The sequence below is a fragment of the Bombina bombina genome, chromosome 4 (genome assembly GCF_027579735.1).
Source record: "Bombina bombina isolate aBomBom1 chromosome 4, aBomBom1.pri, whole genome shotgun sequence".
Taxonomy (NCBI): domain Eukaryota; kingdom Metazoa; phylum Chordata; class Amphibia; order Anura; family Bombinatoridae; genus Bombina; species Bombina bombina.
This window is the reverse complement of record NC_069502.1, coordinates 676,082,653-676,105,495: the sequence shown is the minus strand read 5'-3', so window position 1 is coordinate 676,105,495 and position 22,843 is coordinate 676,082,653. Positions and strand designations below refer to the sequence as shown.

The window sequence follows — 22,843 nt, the reverse complement described above, 5'->3', positions numbered from 1 at the left end:
ACAATTAAGATTGCTTGTAAATAAAACGTTTAGGGCTAGATCACGAGTGGAGCGCTAACAGCAATAAGAGGTTTGTCCCAGGTGTTTGTGCATGTCGGGTTTTTCGCTTGTATTAAAAGTAATCGCGATTGCTCGAGTGCAATTGAAGTTAACGCTCATCGGGATAGTGTGATCTCAGAGCTCTGGTTAACTGTTACGGGAAACAAAAAAGTATCACAAAACACAGCAAATATACATTACAAAGTACAGTTACACTAATAATAACAATCTAATAAACATTATTACAAAACAATATTGCACACAAAAGTTATAAGGGCTCAAAGATATTAGGGGGGGTAGTTATCAAGCCGTCAACCTCAAATACGCTGGAATTCCGCAGCGTATTTGTGGCGAGGCTGATTCGCCGTAGTTATCAAAGGCTCGAGACCGGCAAAAGTAGAATTTTGTGACGTAAGCTTCGATCCGCCGGACTCAGTCCGACACAGATCGATTCTTACGTCACTCCAGATGTTCCGCACACAAGTGCGGCACATTCTCACTACTTTTGCTAGTTATCAAATGACTAGCAGGTACGCTCGGCACTTTTACGGCCCAGCGTACCTGGTTTTCAAACCGCCACCCCTGGAGGCGGCGGATCCCATAGGAATCAATGGGAGTCTGACCATAGCGAAAGTACAAGTTCGCTGCTGACAGACATCCCATTGATTTCTATGGGAGCTGTCTGCAGCTAACACCCTAACATGTACCCAGAGTCTAAACACCACTAATCTGCCCCTCCTACACCGCCGCAACAAAATAAAGTTATTACCCCCTAAACCGCCGCTCCCGGAGCCCACCGCAAGCTACTCTATACATATTAACCCCTAAACCGCCGCTCCCGGAGCCCACCGCAACTATAATAAATGTATTAACCCCTAAACCGCCGCTCCCTGAACCCGCCGCAACCTATATTAAATGTATTAACCCCTATCCTGCCCCCCCCTACACAGTCGCCACTTATAATAAATTTATTAACCCCTAATCTGCCCCCCCTACACCGTCGCCACCTATAATAAATTTATTAACCCCTAATCTGCCCCCCTACACCGTCGCCACCTATAATAAATTTATTAACCCCTATCCTACCCCCCACTACGCCGCCGCCAATGTAATAAAATTATTAACCCCTAAACCTAAGTCTAACCCTAACCCTAACGCCCCCCTAACTTAAATATTAATTAAATAAATCTAAATAATATTTTTATTATTAACTAAATTAATCCTATTTAAAACTAAATACTTACCTTTAAAATAAACCCTAATATAGCTACAATATAAATAATAATTATATTCTAGCTATCTTAGGATTAATTTTTATTTTACAGGTACCTTTCAATTTATTTTAACTAGGTACAATAGCTATTAAATAGTTATTAACTATTTAATAGCTTACCTAGCTAAAATAAAGAGAAATGCACCTGTAAAATAAATCCTAACCTAAGTTATAATTACACCTAACACTACACTATACTTTAATAAATTATTCCTATTTAAAACTAAATACTTACCTGTAAAATAAACCCTAATATAGCTACAATATAATTAATAATTATATTGTAGCTATCTTAGGATTTATATTTATTTTACAGGTAACTTTGTATTTATTTTAGCTAGTTAGAATAGTTATTAAATAGTTATTATCTATTTAATAACTACCTAGCTAAAAGAAATACAAAATTACCTGTAAAATAAATCCTATCCTAAGTTACAATTATACCTAACACTACACTATCATTAAATTAATTAAATAAACTACCTACAAATAGCTACAATTAAATACAATTACATAAACTAACTAAAGTACAAAAAATAAAAAAATAAGTTACAAACAATGTAAAAATATTACAACAATTTTAAGCTACTTACACCTAATCTAAGCCCCCTAATAAAATAACAAACCCCCCCCAAAATAAAAAAATGCCCTACCCTATTCTAAATTAAATAAAGTTCAAAGCTCTTTTACCTTACCAGCCCTTAAAAGGGCCATTTGTGGGGGCATGCCCCAAAAAGTTCAGCTCTTTTGCCTGTAAAAGAAAAATACAACCCCCCCCAACATTAAAACCCACCACCCACATACCCCTAATCTAACCCAAACCCCCCTTACAAAAACCTAACACTAATCCCCTGAAGATCATCCTACCTTGTCTTCACTCAGCCGAGCAGCGATGGAACCGAAGTGGACATCCGGAGCGGAAGAAGTTAATCCTCCAAGCGGCGCTGAAGAAATCTTCCATCCGATGAAGTCATCATCCTGGCGGTGCTGAAGAAGTCTTCGATCCGGGCGATGTCATCTTCCAAGAGGCGCTGAAGAGGTCTTCTATCCGGGCGATGTCATCTTCCAAGCCGGGTCTTGAATCTTCCTCCCGCCGACGCAGAACCTCCTTCTTCACCGACAGACTACGACGAATGAAAGCTCCTTTAAGGGACGTCATCCAAGATGGCGTCCCCTCAATTCCGATTGGCTGATAGGATTCTATCAGCCAATCGGAATTAAGATAGGAAAAATCTGATTGGCTGAACAGCCAATAGAATGCGAGCTCAATCTGATTAGGATTAACTTCTTCCGCTCCGGATGTCCACTTCGGTTCCATCGCTGCTCGGCTGAGTGAAGACGACTCAAGGTAGGATGATCTTCAGGGGATTAGTGTTAGGTTTTTGTAAGGGGGGTTTGGGTTAGATTAGGGGTATGTGGGTGGTGGGTTTTAATGTTGGGGGGGGTTGTATTTTTCTTTTACAGGCAAAAGAGCAGTTTTCTTTGGGGCAAGCCCCACAAATGGCCCTTTTAAGGGCTGGTAAGGTGAAAGAGCTTTGAACTTTATTTAATTTAGAATAGGGTAGGGCATTTTTTTATTTTGGGGGGGGTTTATTATTTTATTAGGGGGCTTAGATTAGGTGTAAGTAGCTTAAAATTGTTGTAATATTTTTACATTGTTTGTAACTTATTTTTTTATTTTTTGTACTTTAGTTAGTCTATGTAATTGTATTTAATTGTAGTTATTTGTAGGTAGTTTATTTAATTAATTTAATGATAGTGTAGTGTTAGGTATAATTGTAACTTAGGTTAGGATTTATTTTACAGGTAATTTTGTATTTCTTTTAGCTAGGTAGTTATTAAATAGTTAATAACTATTTAATAACTATTCTAACTAGCTAAAATAAATACAAAGTTACCTGTAAAATAAATATAAATCCTAAGATAGGTACAATGTAATTATTAATTATATTGTAGCTATCTTAGGGTTTATTTTACAGGTAAGTATTTAGTTTTAAATAGGATTAACTTAGTTAATAATAGAAATATTATTTAGATTTATTTAATTAATATTTAAGTTAGGGGGGTGTTAGGGTTAATGTTAGACTTAGGTTTAGGGGTTAATAATTTTATTACAGTGGCGGCGGTGTAGTGGGGGGCAGGATAGGAGTTAATAAATTTAATATAGGTTGCGGCGGGTTCAGGGAGCGGCGGTTTAGGGGTTAATACATTTATTATAGTTGCGGTGGGCTCCGGGAGCGGCGGTTTAGGGGTTAATATGTATAGAGTAGCTTGCGGTGGGCTCCGGGAGCGGCGGTTTAGGGGGCAATAACTTTATTTAGTTGCGGCGGTGTAGGGGGGACAGATTAGTGGTGTTTAGACTCGGGGTACATGTTAGGGTGTTAGGTGCAGACAGCTCCCATAGGAATCAATGGGATGTCTGTCAGCAGCGAACTTGTACTTTCGCTATGGTCAGACTCCCATTGATTCCTATGGGATCCGCCGCCTCCAGGGGTGGCGGTTTGAAAACCAGGTACGCTGGGCCGTAAAAGTGCCGAGCGTACCTTTTAGTCATTTGATAACTAGCAAAAGTAGTGAGATTGTGCCGCACTTGTGCGCGGAACATCTGGAGTGACGTAAGAATCGATCTGTGTCGGACTGAGTCCGGCGGATCGAAGTTTACGTCACAAAATTCTACTTTTGCCGGTCTCGAGCCTTTGATAACTAAGGCGAATCAGCCTCGCCACAAATACGCTGCGGAATTCCAGCGTATTTGAGGTTGACGGCTTGATAACTACCCCCCGTTGTGTACACCAAGTTCCATCCCCTCTCCAAACTGTCCCATTTTAAAGATGCAAAGATTCCAAAATCCAAACCTTTTCTGGTCCCAAGCAGTTTGGATAAAGGGTTTTCTACCTGCATTAAAGAGACAGTTTACTAAAAAAAATTCTCGCTTTTAATTTGTTCCCAATAATCAAATTTACCTGATGGAATGTATCAAATTGTTTACAAGTATTTCCTTTACCCTTATATCGGAATTCGAAATAGTTGATTTAACCTGTAGTATCCCCACCTGTTTTTTAACCAAGCTATAGATAAGCTGGGTAAACACAGGCAGCAGAATAAATTACACTTCCAGTGGGGTATAGAAGAGATAAGGTAATACAATTTTAATTTTCCATTGTTCTCTTCAAGTATTGGTTTTTGGTTTACAGACACATATACAAGATAAAGAAGCATCTATATGTACACAATATGATAAAGTAATGAGATCTGATTATACCTACAAGCTCAACCCATTTTATTAGGTTGTGGCTTCAAAACACAAAATCAGCTACTTCATATACACAAATAAACCTTAAAAAGAAAATGTCATACATTTTATACTATGCAACTGGCAAACAAATAATTGGAAACACATTAAGGGAAAAACAATTGTACAGTATACTGTCCCTTTAAGTAATTATGCTTGTTATTGTGCATAGAAATACAATTAAAATGCTATTGAAATAAAAAATGGAGATGAATTAAGGTTTCACAAGGATTAATAAAGAAAGTGGATAATAATAAAGAAACTATAAACAAAACTCCGCTACTTGATTGGATATTCTGATGCCTGCTAGCTTAAGGACTTCGGAAATCACAACCACCTTAACTTCTTCTCTGCATAGACATCAATGGAACGCGTAAACTTAAAAACAACACTTCTCTCTTGCGCCCTAACCCGACACACATTAGACCTACAGCACTAAGCCAAAAGTAGTTATGAATATTTAACAATACAATGTTATTCACTTAGAAGAAAATTACAACATATTAATAAAAACAGAATTTATGTTTACCTGATAAATTTCTTTCTCCAACGGTGTGTCCGGTCCACGGCGTCATCCTTACTTGTGGGATATTCTCTTCCCCAACAGGAAATGGCAAAGAGCCCAGCAAAGCTGGTCACATGATCCCTCCTAGGCTCCGCCTACCCCAGTCATTCGACCGACGTTAAGGAGGAATATTTGCATAGGAGAAACCATATGGTACCGTGGTGACTGTAGTTAAAGAAAATAAATTATCAGACCTGATTAAAAAAACCAGGGCGGGCCGTGGACCGGACACACCGTTGGAGAAAGAAATTTATCAGGTAAACATAAATTCTGTTTTCTCCAACATAGGTGTGTCCGGTCCACGGCGTCATCCTTACTTGTGGGAACCAATACCAAAGCTTTAGGACACGGATGAAGGGAGGGAGCAAATCAGGTCACCTAAATGGAAGGCACCACGGCTTGCAAAACCTTTCTCCCAAAAATAGCCTCAGAAGAAGCAAAAGTATCAAACTTGTAAAATTTGGTAAAAGTGTGCAGTGAAGACCAAGTCGCTGCCCTACATATCTGATCAACAGAAGCCTCGTTCTTGAAGGCCCATGTGGAAGCCACAGCCCTAGTGGAATGAGCTGTGATTCTTTCGGGAGGCTGCCGTCCGGCAGTCTCGTAAGCCAATCTGATGATGCTTTTAATCCAAAAAGAGAGAGAGGTAGAAGTTGCTTTTTGACCTCTCCTTTTACCTGAATAAACAACAAACAAGGAAGATGTTTGTCTAAAATCCTTTGTAGCATCTAAATAGAATTTTAGAGCGCGAACAACATCCAAATTGTGCAACAAACGTTCCTTCTTTGAAACTGGTTTTGGACACAGAGAAGGTACGATAATCTCCTGGTTGATGTTTTTGTTAGAAACAACTTTTGGAAGAAAACCAGGTTTAGTACGTAAAACCACCTTATCTGCATGGAACACCAGATAAGGAGGAGAACACTGCAGAGCAGATAATTCTGAGACTCTTCTAGCAGAAGAAATCGCAACTAAAAACAAAACTTTCCAAGATAATAACTTAATATCAACGGAATGTAAGGGTTCAAACGGAACCCCCTGAAGAACTGAAAGAACTAAATTGAGACTCCAAGGAGGAGTCAAAGGTTTGTAAACAGGCTTGATTCTAACCAGAGCCTGAACAAAGGCTTGAACATCTGGCACAGCTGCCAGCTTTTTGTGAAGTAATACCGACAAGGCAGAAATCTGTCCCTTCAGGGAACTGGCAGATAATCCTTTTTCCAATCCTTCTTGAAGGAAGGATAGAATCCTAGGAATCTTAACCTTGTCCCAAGGGAATCCTTTAGATTCACACCAACAGATATATTTTTTCCAAATTTTGTGGTAAATCTTTCTAGTCACAGGCTTTCTGGCCTGAACAAGAGTATCGATCACAGAATCTGAGAATCCTCGCTTCGATAAAATCAAGCGTTCAATCTCCAAGCAGTCAGCTGGAGTGAAACCAGATTCGGATGTTCGAACGGACCCTGAACAAGAAGGTCTCGTCTCAAAGGTAGCTTCCAAGGTGGAGCCGATGACATATTCACCAGATCTGCATACCAAGTCCTGCGTGGCCACGCAGGAGCTATCAAGATCACCGACGCCCTCTCCTGCTTGATCCTGGCTATCAGCCTGGGGATGAGAGGAAATGGCGGGAACACATAAGCTAGTTTGAAGGTCCAAGGTGCTACTAGTGCATCCACTAGAGCCGCCTTGGGATCCCTGGATCTGGCCCCGTAGCAAGGAACTTTGAAGTTCTGACGAGAGGCCATCAGATCCATGTCTGGAATGCCCCACAGGTGAGTGACTTGGGCAAAGATTTCCGGATGGAGTTCCCACTCCCCCGGATGCAATGTCTGACGACTCAGAAAATCCGCTTCCCAATTTTCCACTCCTGGGATGTGGATAGCAGACAGGTGGCAGGAGTGAGACTCCGCCCAAAGAATAATTTTGGTTACTTCTTCCATCGCTAGGGAACTCCTTGTTCCCCCCTGATGGTTGATGTACGCAACAGTCGTCATGTTGTCTGATTGAAACCGTATGAACCTGGTCCTCGCAAGCTGGGGCCAGGCCTGGAGAGCATTGAATATCGCTCTCAGTTCCAGAATATTTATCGGTAGAAGAGATTCTTCCCGAGACCAAAGACCCTGAGCTTTCAGGGATCCCCAGACCGCGCCCCAGCCTATCAGACTGGCGTCGGTCGTGACAATGACCCACTCTGGTCTGTGGAACATCATCCCTTGAGACAGATTGTCCAGGGACAGCCACCAACGGAGTGAGTCTCTGGTCCCCTGATTTACTTGTATCTTCGGAGACAAGTCTGTATAGTCCCCATTCCACTGACTGAGCATGCACAGTTGTAATGGTCTTAGATGAATGCGCGCAAAAGGAACTATGTCCATCGCCGCCACCATCAACCCGATCACTTCCATGCACTGAGCTATGGAAGGAAGAGGAACGGAATGAAGTATCCGACAAGAGTCCAGAAGCTTTGTTTTTCTGGCCTCTGTTAGAAAGATCCTCATTTCTAAGGAGTCTATAATTGTTCCCAAGAAGGGAACCCTTGTTGACGGGGATAGAGAACTCTTTTCCACGTTCACTTTCCAGCCGTGAGATCTGAGAAAGGCCAGGACAATGTCCGTGTGAGCCTTTGCTTGAGGAAGGGACGACGCTTGAATCAGAATGTCGTCCAAGTAAGGTACTACTGCAATGCCCCTTGGTCTTAGCACCGCTAGAAGGGACCCTAGTACCTTTGTGAAAATCCTTGGAGCAGTGGCTAATCCGAAAGGAAGCGCCACGAACTGGTAATGTTTGTCCAGGAATGCAAACCTTAGGAACCGATGATGTTCCTTGTGGATAGGAATATGTAGATACGCATCCTTTAAATCCACCATGGTCATGAATTGACCTTCCTGGATGGAAGGAAGGATAGTTCGAATGGTTTCCATCTTGAACGATGGGACCTTGAGAAATTTGTTTAAGATCTTGAGATCTAGGATTGGTCTGAACGTTCCCTCTTTTTTGGGAACTATGAACAGATTGGAGTAGAACCCCATCCCTTGTTCTCTTAATGGAACAGGATGAATCACTCCCATTTTTAACAGGTCTTCTACACAATGTAAGAACGCCTGTCTTTTTATGTGGTCTGAAGACAACTGCGACCTGTGGAACCTCCCCCTTGGGGGAAGTCCCTTGAATTCCAGAAGATAACCCTGGGAGACTATTTCTAGCGCCCAAGGATCCAGAACATCTCTTGCCCAAGCCTGAGCGAAGAGAGAGAGTCTGCCCCCCACCAGATCCGGTCCCGGATCGGGGGCCAATATTTCATGCTGTCTTGGTAGCAGTGGCAGGTTTCTTGGCCTGCTTTCCCTTGTTCCAGCCTTGCATTGGTCTCCAAGCTGGCTTGGCCTGAGAAGTATTACCCTCTTGCTTAGAGGACGTAGCACCTTGGGCTGGTCCGTTTTTACGAAAGGGACGAAAATTAGGTCTATTTTTTGCCTTGAAAGGCCGATCCTGAGGAAGGGCGTGGCCCTTACCCCCAGTGATATCAGAGATAATCTCTTTCAAGTCAGGACCAAACAGCGTTTTCCCCTTGAAAGGAATGTTTAGTAGCTTGTTCTTGGAAGACGCATCAGCCGACCAAGATTTCAACCAAAGCGCTCTGCGCGCCACAATAGCAAACCCAGAGTTCTTAGCCGCTAACTTAGCCAATTGCAAAGAGGCGTCTAGAGTGAAAGAATTAGCCAATTTGAGAGCATTGATTCTGTCCATAATCTCCTCATAAGGAGGAGAGTCACTATCGAGCACCTTAAGCAGTTCATCAAACCAGAAATATGCGGCAGTAGTGACAGGGACAATGCATGAAATGGGTTGTAGAAGGTAACCCTGCTGAACAAACATCTTTTTAAGCAAACCTTCTAATTTTTTATCCATAGGATCTTTGAAAGCACAACTATCCTCTATGGGAATAGTGGTGCGTTTGTTTAAAGTAGAAACCGCTCCCTCGACCTTGGGGACTGACTGCCATAAGTCCTTTCTGGGGTCGACCATAGGAAACAATTTTTTAAATATGGGGGGAGGGACGAAAGGAATACCGGGCCTTTCCCATTCTTTATTAACAATGTCCGCCACCCGCTTGGGTATAGGAAAAGCTTCTGGGAGCCCCGGCACCTCTAGGAACTTGTCCATTTTACATAGTTTCTCTGGGATGACTAAATTTTCACAATCATCCAGAGTGGATAATACCTCCTTAAGCAAAATGCGGAGATGTTCCAATTTAAATTTAAATGTAATCACATCAGATTCAGCCTGCTGAGAAATGTTCCCTAAATCAGTAATTTCTCCCTCAGACAAAACCTCCCTGGCCCCCTCAGATTGGGTTAGGGGCCCTTCAGAGATATTAATATCAGCGTCGTCATGCTCTTCAGTAACTAAAACAGAGCAGCCACGCTTACGCTGACAAGGGTTCATTTTGGCTAAAATGTTTTTGACAGAATTATCCATTACAGCCGTTAATTGTTGCATAGTAAGGAGTATTGGCGCGCTAGATGTACTAGGGGCCTCCTGAGTGGGCAAGACTCGTGTAGACGAAGGAGGGAATGATGCAGTACCATGCTTACTCCCCTCACTTGAGGAATCATCTTGGGCATCATTGTCATTATCACATAAATCACATTTATTTAAATGAATAGGAATTCTGGCTTCCCCACATTCAGAACACAGTCTATCTGGTAGTTCAGACATGTTAAACAGGCATAAACTTGATCAGAAAGTACAAAAAACGTTTTAAAATAAAACCGTTACTGTCACTTTAAATTTTAAACTGAACACACTTTATTACTGCAATTGCGAAAAAACATGAAGGAATTGTTCAAAATTCACCAAATTTTCACCACAGCGTCTTAAAGCCTTGAAAATATTGCACCCCAATTTTGGAAGCTTTAACCCTTAAAATAACGGAACCGGAGCCGTTTTAAGCTTTAAACCCCTTTACAGTCCCTGGTATCTGCTTTGCTGAGACCCAACCAAACCCAAAGGGGAATACGATACCAAATGACGCCTTCAGAAGTCTTTTATAAGTATCAGAGCTCCTCTCACATGCGACTGCATGCCATGCCTCTCAAAAACAAGTGCGCAACACCGGCGCGAAAATGAGACTCTGCCTATGCTTTGGGAAAGCCCCTAAAGAATAAGGTGTCTAAAACAGTGCCTGCCGATATTATTAAATCAAAATACCCAGAATAAATGATTCCTCAAGGCTAAATAAGTGTTAATATCAATCGATTTAGCCCAAAAAAAAAAAGTCTACAGTTTAAATAAGCCCTTGTGAAGCCCTTATTTACAATCGAAATAAACATGGCTTACCGGATCCCATAGGGAAAATGACAGCTTCCAGCATTACATCGTCTTGTTAGAATGTGTCATACCTCAAGCAGCAAGGGACTGCAAACTGTTCCCCCAACTGAAGTTAATTGCTCTCAACAGTCCTGTGTGGAACAGCCATGGATTTTAGTTACGGTTGCTAAAATCATTTTCCTCATACAAACAGAATTCTTCATCTCTTTTCTGTTTCTGAGTAAATAGTACGTACCAGCACTATTTGAAAATAACAAACTCTTGATTGAATAATGAAAAACTACAGTTAAACACTAAAAAACTCTAAGCCATCTCCGTGGAGATGTTGCCTGTACAACGGCAAAGAGAATGACTGGGGTAGGCGGAGCCTAGGAGGGATCATGTGACCAGCTTTGCTGGGCTCTTTGCCATTTCCTGTTGGGTAAGAGAATATCCCACAAGTAAGGATGACGCCGTGGACCGGACACACCTATGTTGGAGAAATTAGTATACATACTGTAAAATGTTCTAAATAATCCATTGAATGTATCTATAATTGTTACAGTATGTATAGTTAAAGAAGCTTTACACCAAAATTATTATAGGCTATTTAAATAAAGCACTAGCTGTAGATACAATTTGCAATTGACATGCATTACCTATTTTGCAGCTAACTCTCCTAAAAATGGGATAAACCATAGAGGGTGTTTTACTGAATATGTATACTTAAGTACTATACTCTAATCACTGAGCTATTGTTTTCTCTTCACTCTCTAACTTCTAAACTTCTTACATACTTCTCAGTGAAATATGACCTTTTACAAAATAAACAACAGTTTCTCAGCAGACCTCATATAATAACTTAGTGCAGCTTTAGTGAGCCAGGCATCTCAGTTAGTGACTTCCTAGCTGTAGGCAGTTAGGGAGTGAGGAGAAAACAATACCTCAGTGATGAGAGTATAGTACTTAAGTATACATATTCAGTGAAACACCCTGCATGGTTTATCCCATTTTTAAGAGAGTTAGCTGCAAAATAGGTAATGCAAGTCAATTGCAAATGTTATCTATACCTAATGCTTTATTTAAATAGTCTATAATAATTTTGGTGTATAATGCCCCTTTAATAGTATTGACTACAAAAAGAATAAATGTAAAATTTTAAATGAACATTAACTTCATGAGTTTATAATTACACTTTAAAGGTATTTTTTTTTTCTTTAAGGTCATATATGTAATCAGGAATCCAAAGGATGTTATGAACTCTTTGTACCATTTCGAACCTGTTCTTAAACATATTCAGAAATCACCATCATTTGAATACTTAATGGAAAAGATGCTTAAGGGAGACGGTAACTATTTTTTTTTTTTGCACAAGTACACTCTTATAAATGTGATATATTAAATATGCATATTACCCATAATCCCACCATATAAAAACAAAAGTGAGTAAAATACTAAAGTTACAATAGAGATAAGGAAACAGTAAGCATAATGACACACAGTGCCACTACTAGAAATTTTTGGGCCCCTTATTAAACTATTGAACGGGGCCCCCCTCCTCCCAGGAGCACCTAGAAAAGTCTATTAGCAATCACAAAGTGTTAGAAGGGCACAGAAACAGTTTATTCAGAATGAATGCCATCCTTATCCTCAAGTGGAGGAGAGAGGTTATCAGCTGACATCTGCAGCTCTAGATGCCTCCTCTGTGTGCCGCTTCCTCACCCAGTCCCCATGTACTGCTGCTGCTACTCTGGATACCCCTTCTTCCCCAGTCCCCATGGTATGCTCCTAGGGTTGCCACATTTAGTTTAGGCCACACCTGAAGTATAAACTATGGGGCCTATTTATCAAAGCATCAACTATGTTGCATTCGCTGGCGTGAATACGCTCGCCAAACATCGCTGCCGCAAATCTGAATACAATCTCCTTATTTATCAAAAAAGCCATCAAAAATATGCGCGTCAAGTACGGTGCGAAGAGCATCGGACTGGTGTTAACTAACAGTCATCGATGTCGCGGTTATTCAGGTTTTTCCCAACTTTATTTATACCATTTCATTACTGTCCATGAACAAGCACATTTCTCTAAAGCTAATCTTTTATTTTTCATCTATTAATGTCCAAGAAATAGATTGATTTATACCTCGACAAACAATATCTCATAGAAAGTTATTTTTATATTAATTTGTTATATGATACTTTCACATAAATTAATGTGTAGTTGTACTTCTAGAAGTCATATTTTTTTATTTATTTTTTAAAATTATTATTAATGCTAGAATTTGTACATATATCCTTGCACATACTTGTGTGTATATATACAGTATCTCACAAAAGTGAGTACACCCCTCACATTTTTGTAAATATTTTATTATATCTTTTCATGTGACAACACTGAAGAAATGACACTTTGCTACAATGTAAAGTAGTGAGTGTACAGCCTGTATAACAGTGTAAATCTGCTGTCCCCTCAAAATAGCTCAACACACAGCTATTAATATCTAAACCGTTGGAAACAAAAGTGAGTACACCCCTAAGTGGAAATGTCCAAATTGGGCCCAATTAGCCATTTTCCCTCCCCGATGTCATGTGACTCGTTAGTGTTACAAGGTCTCAGGTGTGAATGGAAAGCAGGTGTGTTAAATTTGGTGTTATCGCTCTCACACTCATACTAGTCACTGAAAGTTCAACATGGCACCTCATGGCAAAGAACTCTCTGAGGATCTGAAAAAAAGAATTGTTGCTATACATAAAGATGGCCTAGGCTATAATAAGATTGCCAAGACCCTGAAACTGAGCTGCAGCACGGTGGACAAGACCATACAGCAGTTTCACAGGACAGGTTCCACTCAGAACATGCCTCGCCATGGTCGACCAAAGAAGTTGAGTGCACATGCTCAGCGTCATATCCAGAGGTTGTCTTTGGGAAATAGATGTATGAGTGGTGCCAGCATTTCTGCAGAGGTTGGAGGGATGGGGGGTCAGCCTGTCAGCGCTCAGACCATACGCCGCACACTGCATCAAATTGGTCTGCATGGCTGTCGTCCCAGAAGGAAGCCTCTTCTAAAGATGATGCACAAGAAAGCCAGCAAACAGTTTGCTGAAGACAAGCAGACTAAGGACATGGGTTACTGAAACCATGTCCTGTGGTCAAATGAGACCAAGATAAACTTACTTGGTTCAGATGGTGTCAAGTGTTTGTGGCGGCAACCAGGTGAGGAGTACAAAGACAAGTGTGTCTTGCCTACCGTCAAGCATGGTGGTGGGATTGTCATGGTCTGGGCCTGCATGAGTGCTGCCAGCACTGGAGAGCTACAGTTGATTGAGGGAACCATGAATGCCAACATGTACTGTGACATACTGAAGCAGAGCATGATCCCCTCCCTTTGGAGACTGGGCTGCAGGGCAGTATTCCAACATGATAACGACCCCAAACACACCTCCAAGACGACCACTGTCTTGCTAAAGAAGCTGAGGGTAAAGGTGATGGACTGGCCAAGCATGTCTCCTGACCTAAACCATATTGAGCATCTGTGGGGCATCATCAAATGGAAGGTGGGGGAGCGCTCCGTGATGTCATCATGGAGGAGTGGAAGAGGACTCCAGTGGCAACCTGTGAAGCTCTGGTGAACTCCATGCCCAAGAGGGTTAAGGCAGTGTTGGAAAATGATGGTGGCCACACAAAATATTGACACTTTGGGGCCAATTTGGACATTTCCACTTAGGGGTGTACTCACTTTTGTTGCCAACAGTTTAGACATTAATGGCTGTGCGTTGAGTTATTTTGAGGTAACAGCAAATTTACACTTGTTATACAGGCTGTACACTCACTACTTTACATTGTAGCAAAGTGTCATTTCTTCAGTGTTGTCACATGAAAAGATATAATAAAATATTTACAAAAATGTGAGGGGTGTACTCACTTTTGTGAGATACTGCATGTATGTATGTATGTATATATATATATATATATATATATATATATATATATATATATATATATATATATGAGTATATGTGTGTGTTTGTGTTATGTCAGAAATCTTTTGCAAACATGTCCCTAAGTTCCATTTTTTGTTCTAAACAATGTTGTCTGTCATATCTCTGTGTTTATTTATACCACTATATGTATATATTGTAAATTTATTATTATTCTGAGCAGGAATAATTGCGAGTATAACATGTAATCAGAGTATCATATGTATTTATTTGCAGTCAATGAATATTTTAAAGGGATAGGAAAGTAGAAATTTAAGTTGCATGATTCAGATAGAGCATGTAATTTTAAAACACTTTAAAATTCACTACTATTTTCAGATGTGCTTTGTTCTCTTGGTATCCCTTGTTGGAAAAGAATACAAACATATCCTACACTAGTTAGAGTTAGCTGCTAATTGGTGCCTGAACACATTTGTCTCTTGTGATTGGCTAAATAGATGTTTTCAGCTAGCTGCCAGTAGTGCAATGCTGTTCCTTCAGCAAAGGATAACAAGAGAATGAAGCAAATTTGATAATAGAAGTAAATCGGAAAGTTGTTTAAAATTGTATGTTCTATCCAAATCATGAAAAAAATATTTTGGGGCCAGGTTTCTCTCTGCACCTGTGTAACCCCTCCTGATTGCAATCTATTTTTAGAAACCACCCTACACAGGTGTTATGATATGGGCTGGCATATAAGATGACATTTCTTACTGAAAAATAAATTCAAGAGAAGGAAGAAATACACTGAAAATAGCATGACAGTAAAGAGGTGATTTTAATTTCTGCTGTATCTGATTCGTGACAGTTTAAAGTTAGGTGGGCTATCCCTTTGAGCTATAAGCTTAAGGTTCTATTGAATCAAGCATCAATTCAAATGTTAAAATCCTTGTCTAAAATATTACACTGTGTGTTCTAATGTCAGCATCAATGTTTATCTTTAATACTAATTTCACATATACATACTTTCAAAGTATAATACACAATGTAACAATACACAATGTAACAAATGGCACTTACAAGTTCTGAGTGATCAATGACACAAGTATCGAGCAATTTGATTCGTTAGTGATAGTTTATAATGTATATTTGAATCAGATTGTCAGATGTCATAAATCATGTAATTATGCATATTCCAATCAAAAGTGGTGGAAAAATTCACTAGTGTGTGGGTTGTTTAGGAGTTTGCGTCATAATTGGTGCGAAAATTGTTGAGTCAAATATGGCGCGAAGTGGAGAGTGGGACTTGTGTTACATGACTTAAACATGGTGCACATAGATTTTTCCATAAAATAAAAAGGAAGTTAGCTATATTATGTTGTGTATTTATTTCATTTTTATCTCTATATCTATTAGTGCAACAAGTTTGGGGCAAAACTTTGCACCGAATTTGTAGAAATAATATTGTCCCCTTGCTTTGTAATGAGAGACAAAGTTGTAACATAATCCATAAGTAGTAATGTATTTTCATTTTTATCCCTATATCTACTAGTGCACCAAATGTGGAACAATAATATTGTTTGATTTAGAAAGGGTATACAAATGTAATAAAGTTTCTAATTTACTTTTATTATGTCATACGCTTCATTCGATTGCAGCATCGACCTAAGCTTTCTGTGTTTTCAGACTCCCATTGACGTCTATGGCATCCGCGACCTCAAGGGTGGTGGATTGAAAATTAGTTATGCTGAGTCGAAAAAGACGCGAGCGTAAATGTAGAATTTTTGATAACTTCATGAGAGCTTCAAATAGTGTTGATTAGGAGGGAGAATGAACACGATTCCACTTGAATACCACGGTTTTCAACTCACATCGATCTGTGTCGGATTGAGATCGCGGGATCGTATTTTACGTCACATATTTAAACATTTGTCGATCTTGACGCTTTGATAACTATGGCAGATCAATCTCGTGACAATTATGACACGGAATTCCAGCGTATTTTCAGTTGACACTTTGATAAATAGGCCCCTATGACTATACTACATAATGCAAATACACAAATTCACACAAACTCGCGCACGCACACTCACACTCATAGTAATACAATTATATAGGTTACATAAAGAATGCAGTAGTTGATTATTGTTGTTTTAAGCTAGACTGGGTAAAATTTTAACAATTTACCTCATAAAAAATGAGGTAAAACAAGGAATTAACCAGGGCATTCAAACCCCTGACTTTAATTACTAGTTGCAAACAATGTACACATTATTTCAGTTGGGCAAAAGCTGCAGCCTAAAACAAGCTATTTATTACAAAAAAAATCAATATAAATAAAAAGCTATTTATTTAGCATACATTTAATTCACTGTATAAGGAGTGATTAGGAACATGTCTAGGAGGGGGAAAAAATACTGTACCACTGTTCCTTATAGCGAATGCTGACAGGTGGATAAGCTGAGCTACCGTTATCTGTGTTACTTGTGGGCAATGACATCACAACAGCATAAAACCTTTTTTTTTCTCAGTACTCTTTGCACAAAAGCTTTTGGTACATATTTATGTAATGCCTCTGACTTTAATCAGCCGCTTTAATTAATTGGTAATACAACTGCTGTTTCAATACATTTCATAAATCTGCACAAAGTGTGTTTTTTAATTTTGTATTTTTACTTGTGTATGATTTATATTAATAAAAAATGCAGATTCAATGAAAGGTCTTGATAGCTTTAACCAACAGTTGTATTAACAGTTAATAGAGCTATTGGTTAAAGTCACCAAGATGATTTTAGCAGTGTGTATGTGTGAGACTCTGTTTTTTATAAGTTTTATAGGTGTAATTTATAACAAAATTCATTGGGGTCAGTGGGCGAAGGTCAGTCAGCCGTTATCTTTCTCACAGTGGCACTGTCAGAGGAATCAACCTGTCTTATCTCAAAGCAGGAGTGAGGCACACTGCACTGAGCAGCCTGACCTTGGAGCTGACCTGACCATAACTTATGCAGAATACCTAGTCCTGGTTCGCTTCCTTCTCTAACTGACACTCTGAAGTCAGAGACAGGAGTAGCCCTGCCCGGAACTTAGAGTGCTTGACATGGAAAGCTCAGGGAACACATCACATAGCAGGTGTACCAGTCTGTCATTTTAAACACTTCCTCCCCACTCACATCTGGTGTGTAGCTCCAAGCGGAAACTCCTCCAACCCCACTCCAAATTGAAGATATTAGCTGCATGCTATTCTGGAACTTGTAGTTTTCAGCCAGCCATGTAGCTTAGCCCAGCTGCAATGGACAAAATTTCCAGTGCGGCTGGCTGTGGTAGCTAACGGGGTATGTGAAGGGGGGCCTAAACCAGGGTGACATTGTCTAACTTCAGTTACCAATGGACTCCAGGGTCTGTAAGGGCCTGGGTCCCCCTGCACCCATGACTGGAGTCACCCCTCTCACCCCCGATGGCGGCCCTGACCAGCAGTGGATAGCTCTCTTGCTAAACCTGCAGGTAGTTCTGCAACAAGCTCTCCCACAAAAGGCTTCATCACAGACCACTCCTTGCCCTGACATTGTGGATCATCTTTTCCCTGTTGTTAGTGCCTCTGACCTTGCCTGAATTTCCTGTTTGGTTCCTGAATCTAGCTTGTTCTCTGACTACCCCTTTGTATCTCCCTTGGATTTGATGTAAGATTGGACTGCTTTTCTGTTTACCAAACTTGGCCTTGTATCCTGACTATTCATTGGATGCTTCCTGAAATTGTATTTTACTAAACCATGCACAAAAGGGGTAATTCTATAACAAAGCACATACCACTGGCCACTTTCAGTATTCAAGACAGTCCTATGTCTGCCACCACCTTGCATATGCTCCTTACCCCAAACCTACTCCACAGAGCATGACAAGGAAGAAGGAGAAGGGGTGGAGTTTCATGACCATTTTAAAATAGCCAAATAAAAAATAATGTATTCCATTTGTGATGCTGTCTGTGGGAACTAGTGAAAAAGTACTGTCACGGAGCAAATTACCAGATAAAGTGAGCATTACTAAGGTGTAGACTGTCCATTTAAATGTAAAGAAGTTTTTTCCTCTGTGTATTACTAAATGGGAGTTGGCAGTTTTAATATATCTCTTTTAGTGCTCTTTTAATATCCCAAGAACACTGGGATAAATCAGGCAAAATCTCAAAATGAGTTATTTTGCATAAATGTAATACATGTTCAAATTTGCATATTTATATTACTAATGTCAAAAGATATATGAAAGCCTTAATATTCTTAAGTACACTATTTATTTTAGACCTGCATACAAATCCACTACAAAAAGGGTGGTGTCATGGAGGGAGGGATAATGCTTGAGTTTTACTGCACAAGTAAAATTATTTCACGTTAGATACAGGTTGTTTCACCCTGTTTGGGGCTCTTCACTATGATGTAGATGCTATGTTATTCGTCTCAAACATTGCTCTTAGGCTTCAGGCCATATGACAATTCCGCCAGTAATCACATCATTTTTTTATTCACACTTTCATAATGGTATTTGGGGCTAATTCTCCTCCACTCTATTAAGATCAGCAAAAACAGATATACTTATATATGCAAAATTGCAGTACTTATAATTCAAAAGTTATTTTCAGTATGATCGGCAGCACTATAGCAAAGGGTGAAATGCACAAGGGCATCAGCATCAGCCACAATGATATAAGTGCAAATCAGTCCCAAAGTAGTGAAACAGGCTGCCTATGGTTGATGCTGTGTTAATCAAACCTCATGAATTTCACAGTTTGCTACACTACTAGGTTAAAAACACTGTGGGATAATATGTATGCCCCACCATTTGTATATTTTTTTTTTGCTAGTCTCAATTCAGTGGAGGGTACAATTTAGTATATCAGTGGAATACCTTGTTCAAAGAGCTTACAATCTTGTGTTTAAGAAGCACTTACCTCTGGGTACTTACAATGCAGTATTTTTACAGTTTGCAATCTAATGTATAACGTTAAGGACCATGGCAAAAAGTTTCCAACCTTGTGAATTAATAGGACTCTGCTTCAAAAATAATAAAAAAAAATTGAATGGTGGTACTTGTCCCATGGTGTTGCAGTTCTTAGATATAATTGCAAATCCACTGCAAGTAGCTTACATTCTAGTGGTATAATTGATGCCCCTGCCCCAAGGGATTTAAGTTGAGGGTATAACTGTAATTATATAAAGTGATAACATTATATGTTCAGATTAACTATTCCCTATTATTTGTGTTGTCATTCAAGTTGAGTGTCACAGACATAGGGCTCGCTTCCATTGAGCCGTTAAAAACTGAGCCGTAAGCTACCGAAGCGTCCGACAGCTAAAAGTAATTTACGGCTCCATTTTAGTACCAGGTTTCCATTGAAAAGGATTCCGCTTTGCATGGGGTCGCTCTTTTCGTGTAGGTGTAAGTTAGCATTGTGTTATTGCTTCCACACAATGCCTAATTTCTAAAACATTAATAGGTTAGTATGGTAACCCGACCTTAAACTACACTCGATCGTATGTACGGCGCCGCATACAAGTGCGGCGCGTATATTTTCACCGTCGCTTGCTGTTAAAAAAAAAAAATCAAACACCTAATTCATGCGCAATATCTACCTCTCAACCGCAACCTCCCCACCGCAATAACTAATGTATTAACCCCTAATCCGCCAACCCCCATATCGCAAGGTATCTATTTAAACTATTAACCGCTTATCCGCCATGCCCCTATATCGCAATTAACATAATAAATCTATTAACCCCTAAACCACCAACCCCTTCACAACGCAATTAACTTAATATAGCTATTAACCCCTAAACCGCTATGCCCCACAACACAATCTAGCCATTTAAACTATTAACCCCTAAACCGCCATGCCCCCAATATAATAAATAACTAATCACTAAGCCCCCTAACCTAACACACCCTAAATTAACCCCATTACATAAATTAAAATAATCCTAAATTACAATTAAAATAAAAAACTAACATTACTTTAAAAAAAATAAAAAAATAAGTTTAAATTAATCTAAAATTACAAAAAATAAAAAAAGTCTAATATTACATAAAATAATAAACCAAATTATCAAAAATAAAAAAATCATACCTAATCCCTATGAAAATAAAAAAACACCCCCTAATCTAATACTAAACTACCAATAGCCCTTAAAAGGACCTTTTGTAGAGCATTGCCCTAAATTGAGAAGTGATGCACTCATATGTAATTGCAGATCATGTTCCAATCAGTTTTCTTTATAGTGAGAAAATGAAATATGTTGCTCAAACATTTCACAATCTTTTGTTAAAGGGACATGGAACCCAATTTGTTTCTTTCATGATTTAGAAAGAGCATGTCATTTTAAACAACTTTCTAATTTAATTATATTATCTAATTTGCTTCATTCTCTTAATATCACTTGCTGAAAAGCATATCTAGATATGCTCAGTAGATGCTGATTGGGTGCTGCACATAAAGGCCTTGTTTGTTTGGCTCACACATGTACATTGCTATTTCTTCAAAAAAGGATATCTAAAGAATTGAACAAATTAGATAATAGAAGTAAATTGGAAAGTTATTTAAAATTGCATGCCCTATCTGAATCATGAAAGTTTAATTTTGACTAGACTATCCCTTTAACTTCAGAATTTACCTCTGGTTACTTAGTTTAGTAATAAATAATAATAATAGGAATCCCTTAAGGAAGTCTGCAGTGAATACCTTACATAGAAAATGTCTCTCTGTGATCTTGTTGTCACCACCATAGAGTATTTCAGCCTTGGCTATACTGCTTGTCACATGTGCATCAATCTGGGCTGAATTTATACCAGATATCCGGCTTCTGAGATAAACTTGTAAAACAGCAGCAAAGTGATTATTACCTAGTGGTATTATTGGTGTCCCTGACCCAGAGCATTCCAATTAATGATATTAATGTAAATGAATTAATAAGAGGTTATACAGGTGTGTGCCATGAGCGTGGATCTCAGCCATTCGGTTTGATTTCATGTCGTTTTATTAAAGTTATAGTATTATAAGATCAGTGTAATTATATTTTATTGTTAGTGTTATCATTCAAGTTCTAGTGTCAGAGGGATGATTTGTGTATCAGATATCAATGTCTTTCAAACTACGGTAAAGTTTGAAAATAAAGAACCAAATTGAATTAAAACGAGATGGGATAGTATAGGAAAAGTGTGATAGAAGTGTGAGAAATTATCCAGTCTCACTGCACATTTGTAAATTCAGATCCTGCTCCAAGAACTTACAATCTAGTGAAAAAATAAATACTTTGCTCACAGAGCTTACAATATCGTGTTACATTCAAAAGCACTTATCTCAGGAGACTTACAGTTTAGTAAAATGATGGGAATCACTGAAGGAAGTCTGCCATCAGCACGTAACATATCATTTGTCCCTCTGTACTTGTCACCGCCATAGAGTATTTCAGCCTTGGCCATACTGTTGGCCAGATGTGCATCATTCTGAGCTGAATTTATTTCAGATCGCCAGTTTTCATATAAGCATTTTATTACCAGGTCAGGAAGATAAAACAGCTGCATCAGACACTGTACTTTACTGTACAGTGTTTAATGGGGGTCCCAGCCCCAGTGAGTTTGCAGAGTGAGGTATAAATTGTAGACCCTTGATGTGGGGTTTAAATTCTAGACTTTTACCAGGAGTCCTTGCATTAGAGAGTTTGCTGGCTAATGATACAATAATTCTTGCCATCCTTGAAGCTGGTTTAAAGCCTTTGATGGCATATGCAAGTCTTATAAAGATGTGTAGAGGAAGCACAAAAAGGCTTTTACACTTATAATAGGTTCAAAATAATTATATAATTATTCTTAATATATATTATATCTTCTTTTTTTAAAATAAAGCTATCAAGATAACATTAATAATTGTTGCTCACACCTGCAGCTCACTCCGGGTGCCACTGTTCTTCACACCAGCACATTTACAGTGCTGTGGCTGTAAAGCACTAGTTGTACTGTAATGTGCTGGATGTAAAATAAAGATATAAGTTAAATAATATTTACCTGTCACTGATTTCTGAAGCTCAACAAGATCAATCTGGCAAGTGCAGTAAAGTGGGCAGAAGTTATGAGGGTGGAGGCTTTGGGTTGTCAGTAGGTTTTGTGACATCACTGCTGCATCACATAAGCCACTCCACTAGGGCTGTCACCATGACAACCAGACATCACATTACACCATGACTGTTAGTTCAACCTTCTGTTGCATTATTTGAGCATTCTAAACCTTGTTTTTTGAGTGTTTACATGTTAGGAATAGATTATTATAATAACATGAACTGTAATAGTTTAGATCTGGCAATATCCACAAAGCCATAGCTGAGCCACTGGATCATGGGCAGATGTGATTATCTCGGGGTTGCCAATTTTCTTGGAAAACAATACCAGCCATGCTAATTAGCATATGT

At 39.2% G+C, this 22,843-nt stretch overlaps 1 protein-coding gene across 4 annotated transcripts in view; it reads left to right on the top strand.

Moving 5' to 3' along the window:
• The window catches only part of LOC128656706 (amine sulfotransferase), a 116,708-nt gene that overhangs the window by 66,651 nt on the left and 27,214 nt on the right, over positions 1-22,843 (top strand). For all 4 annotated transcript variants that reach the window (XM_053710807.1, XM_053710805.1, XM_053710804.1 and 1 more), the window contains exon 4: positions 11,705-11,831. In XM_053710807.1, the coding sequence (XP_053566782.1) occupies positions 11,705-11,831 (127 nt within the window). The remainder of the gene's footprint in view (positions 1-11,704; positions 11,832-22,843) is intronic.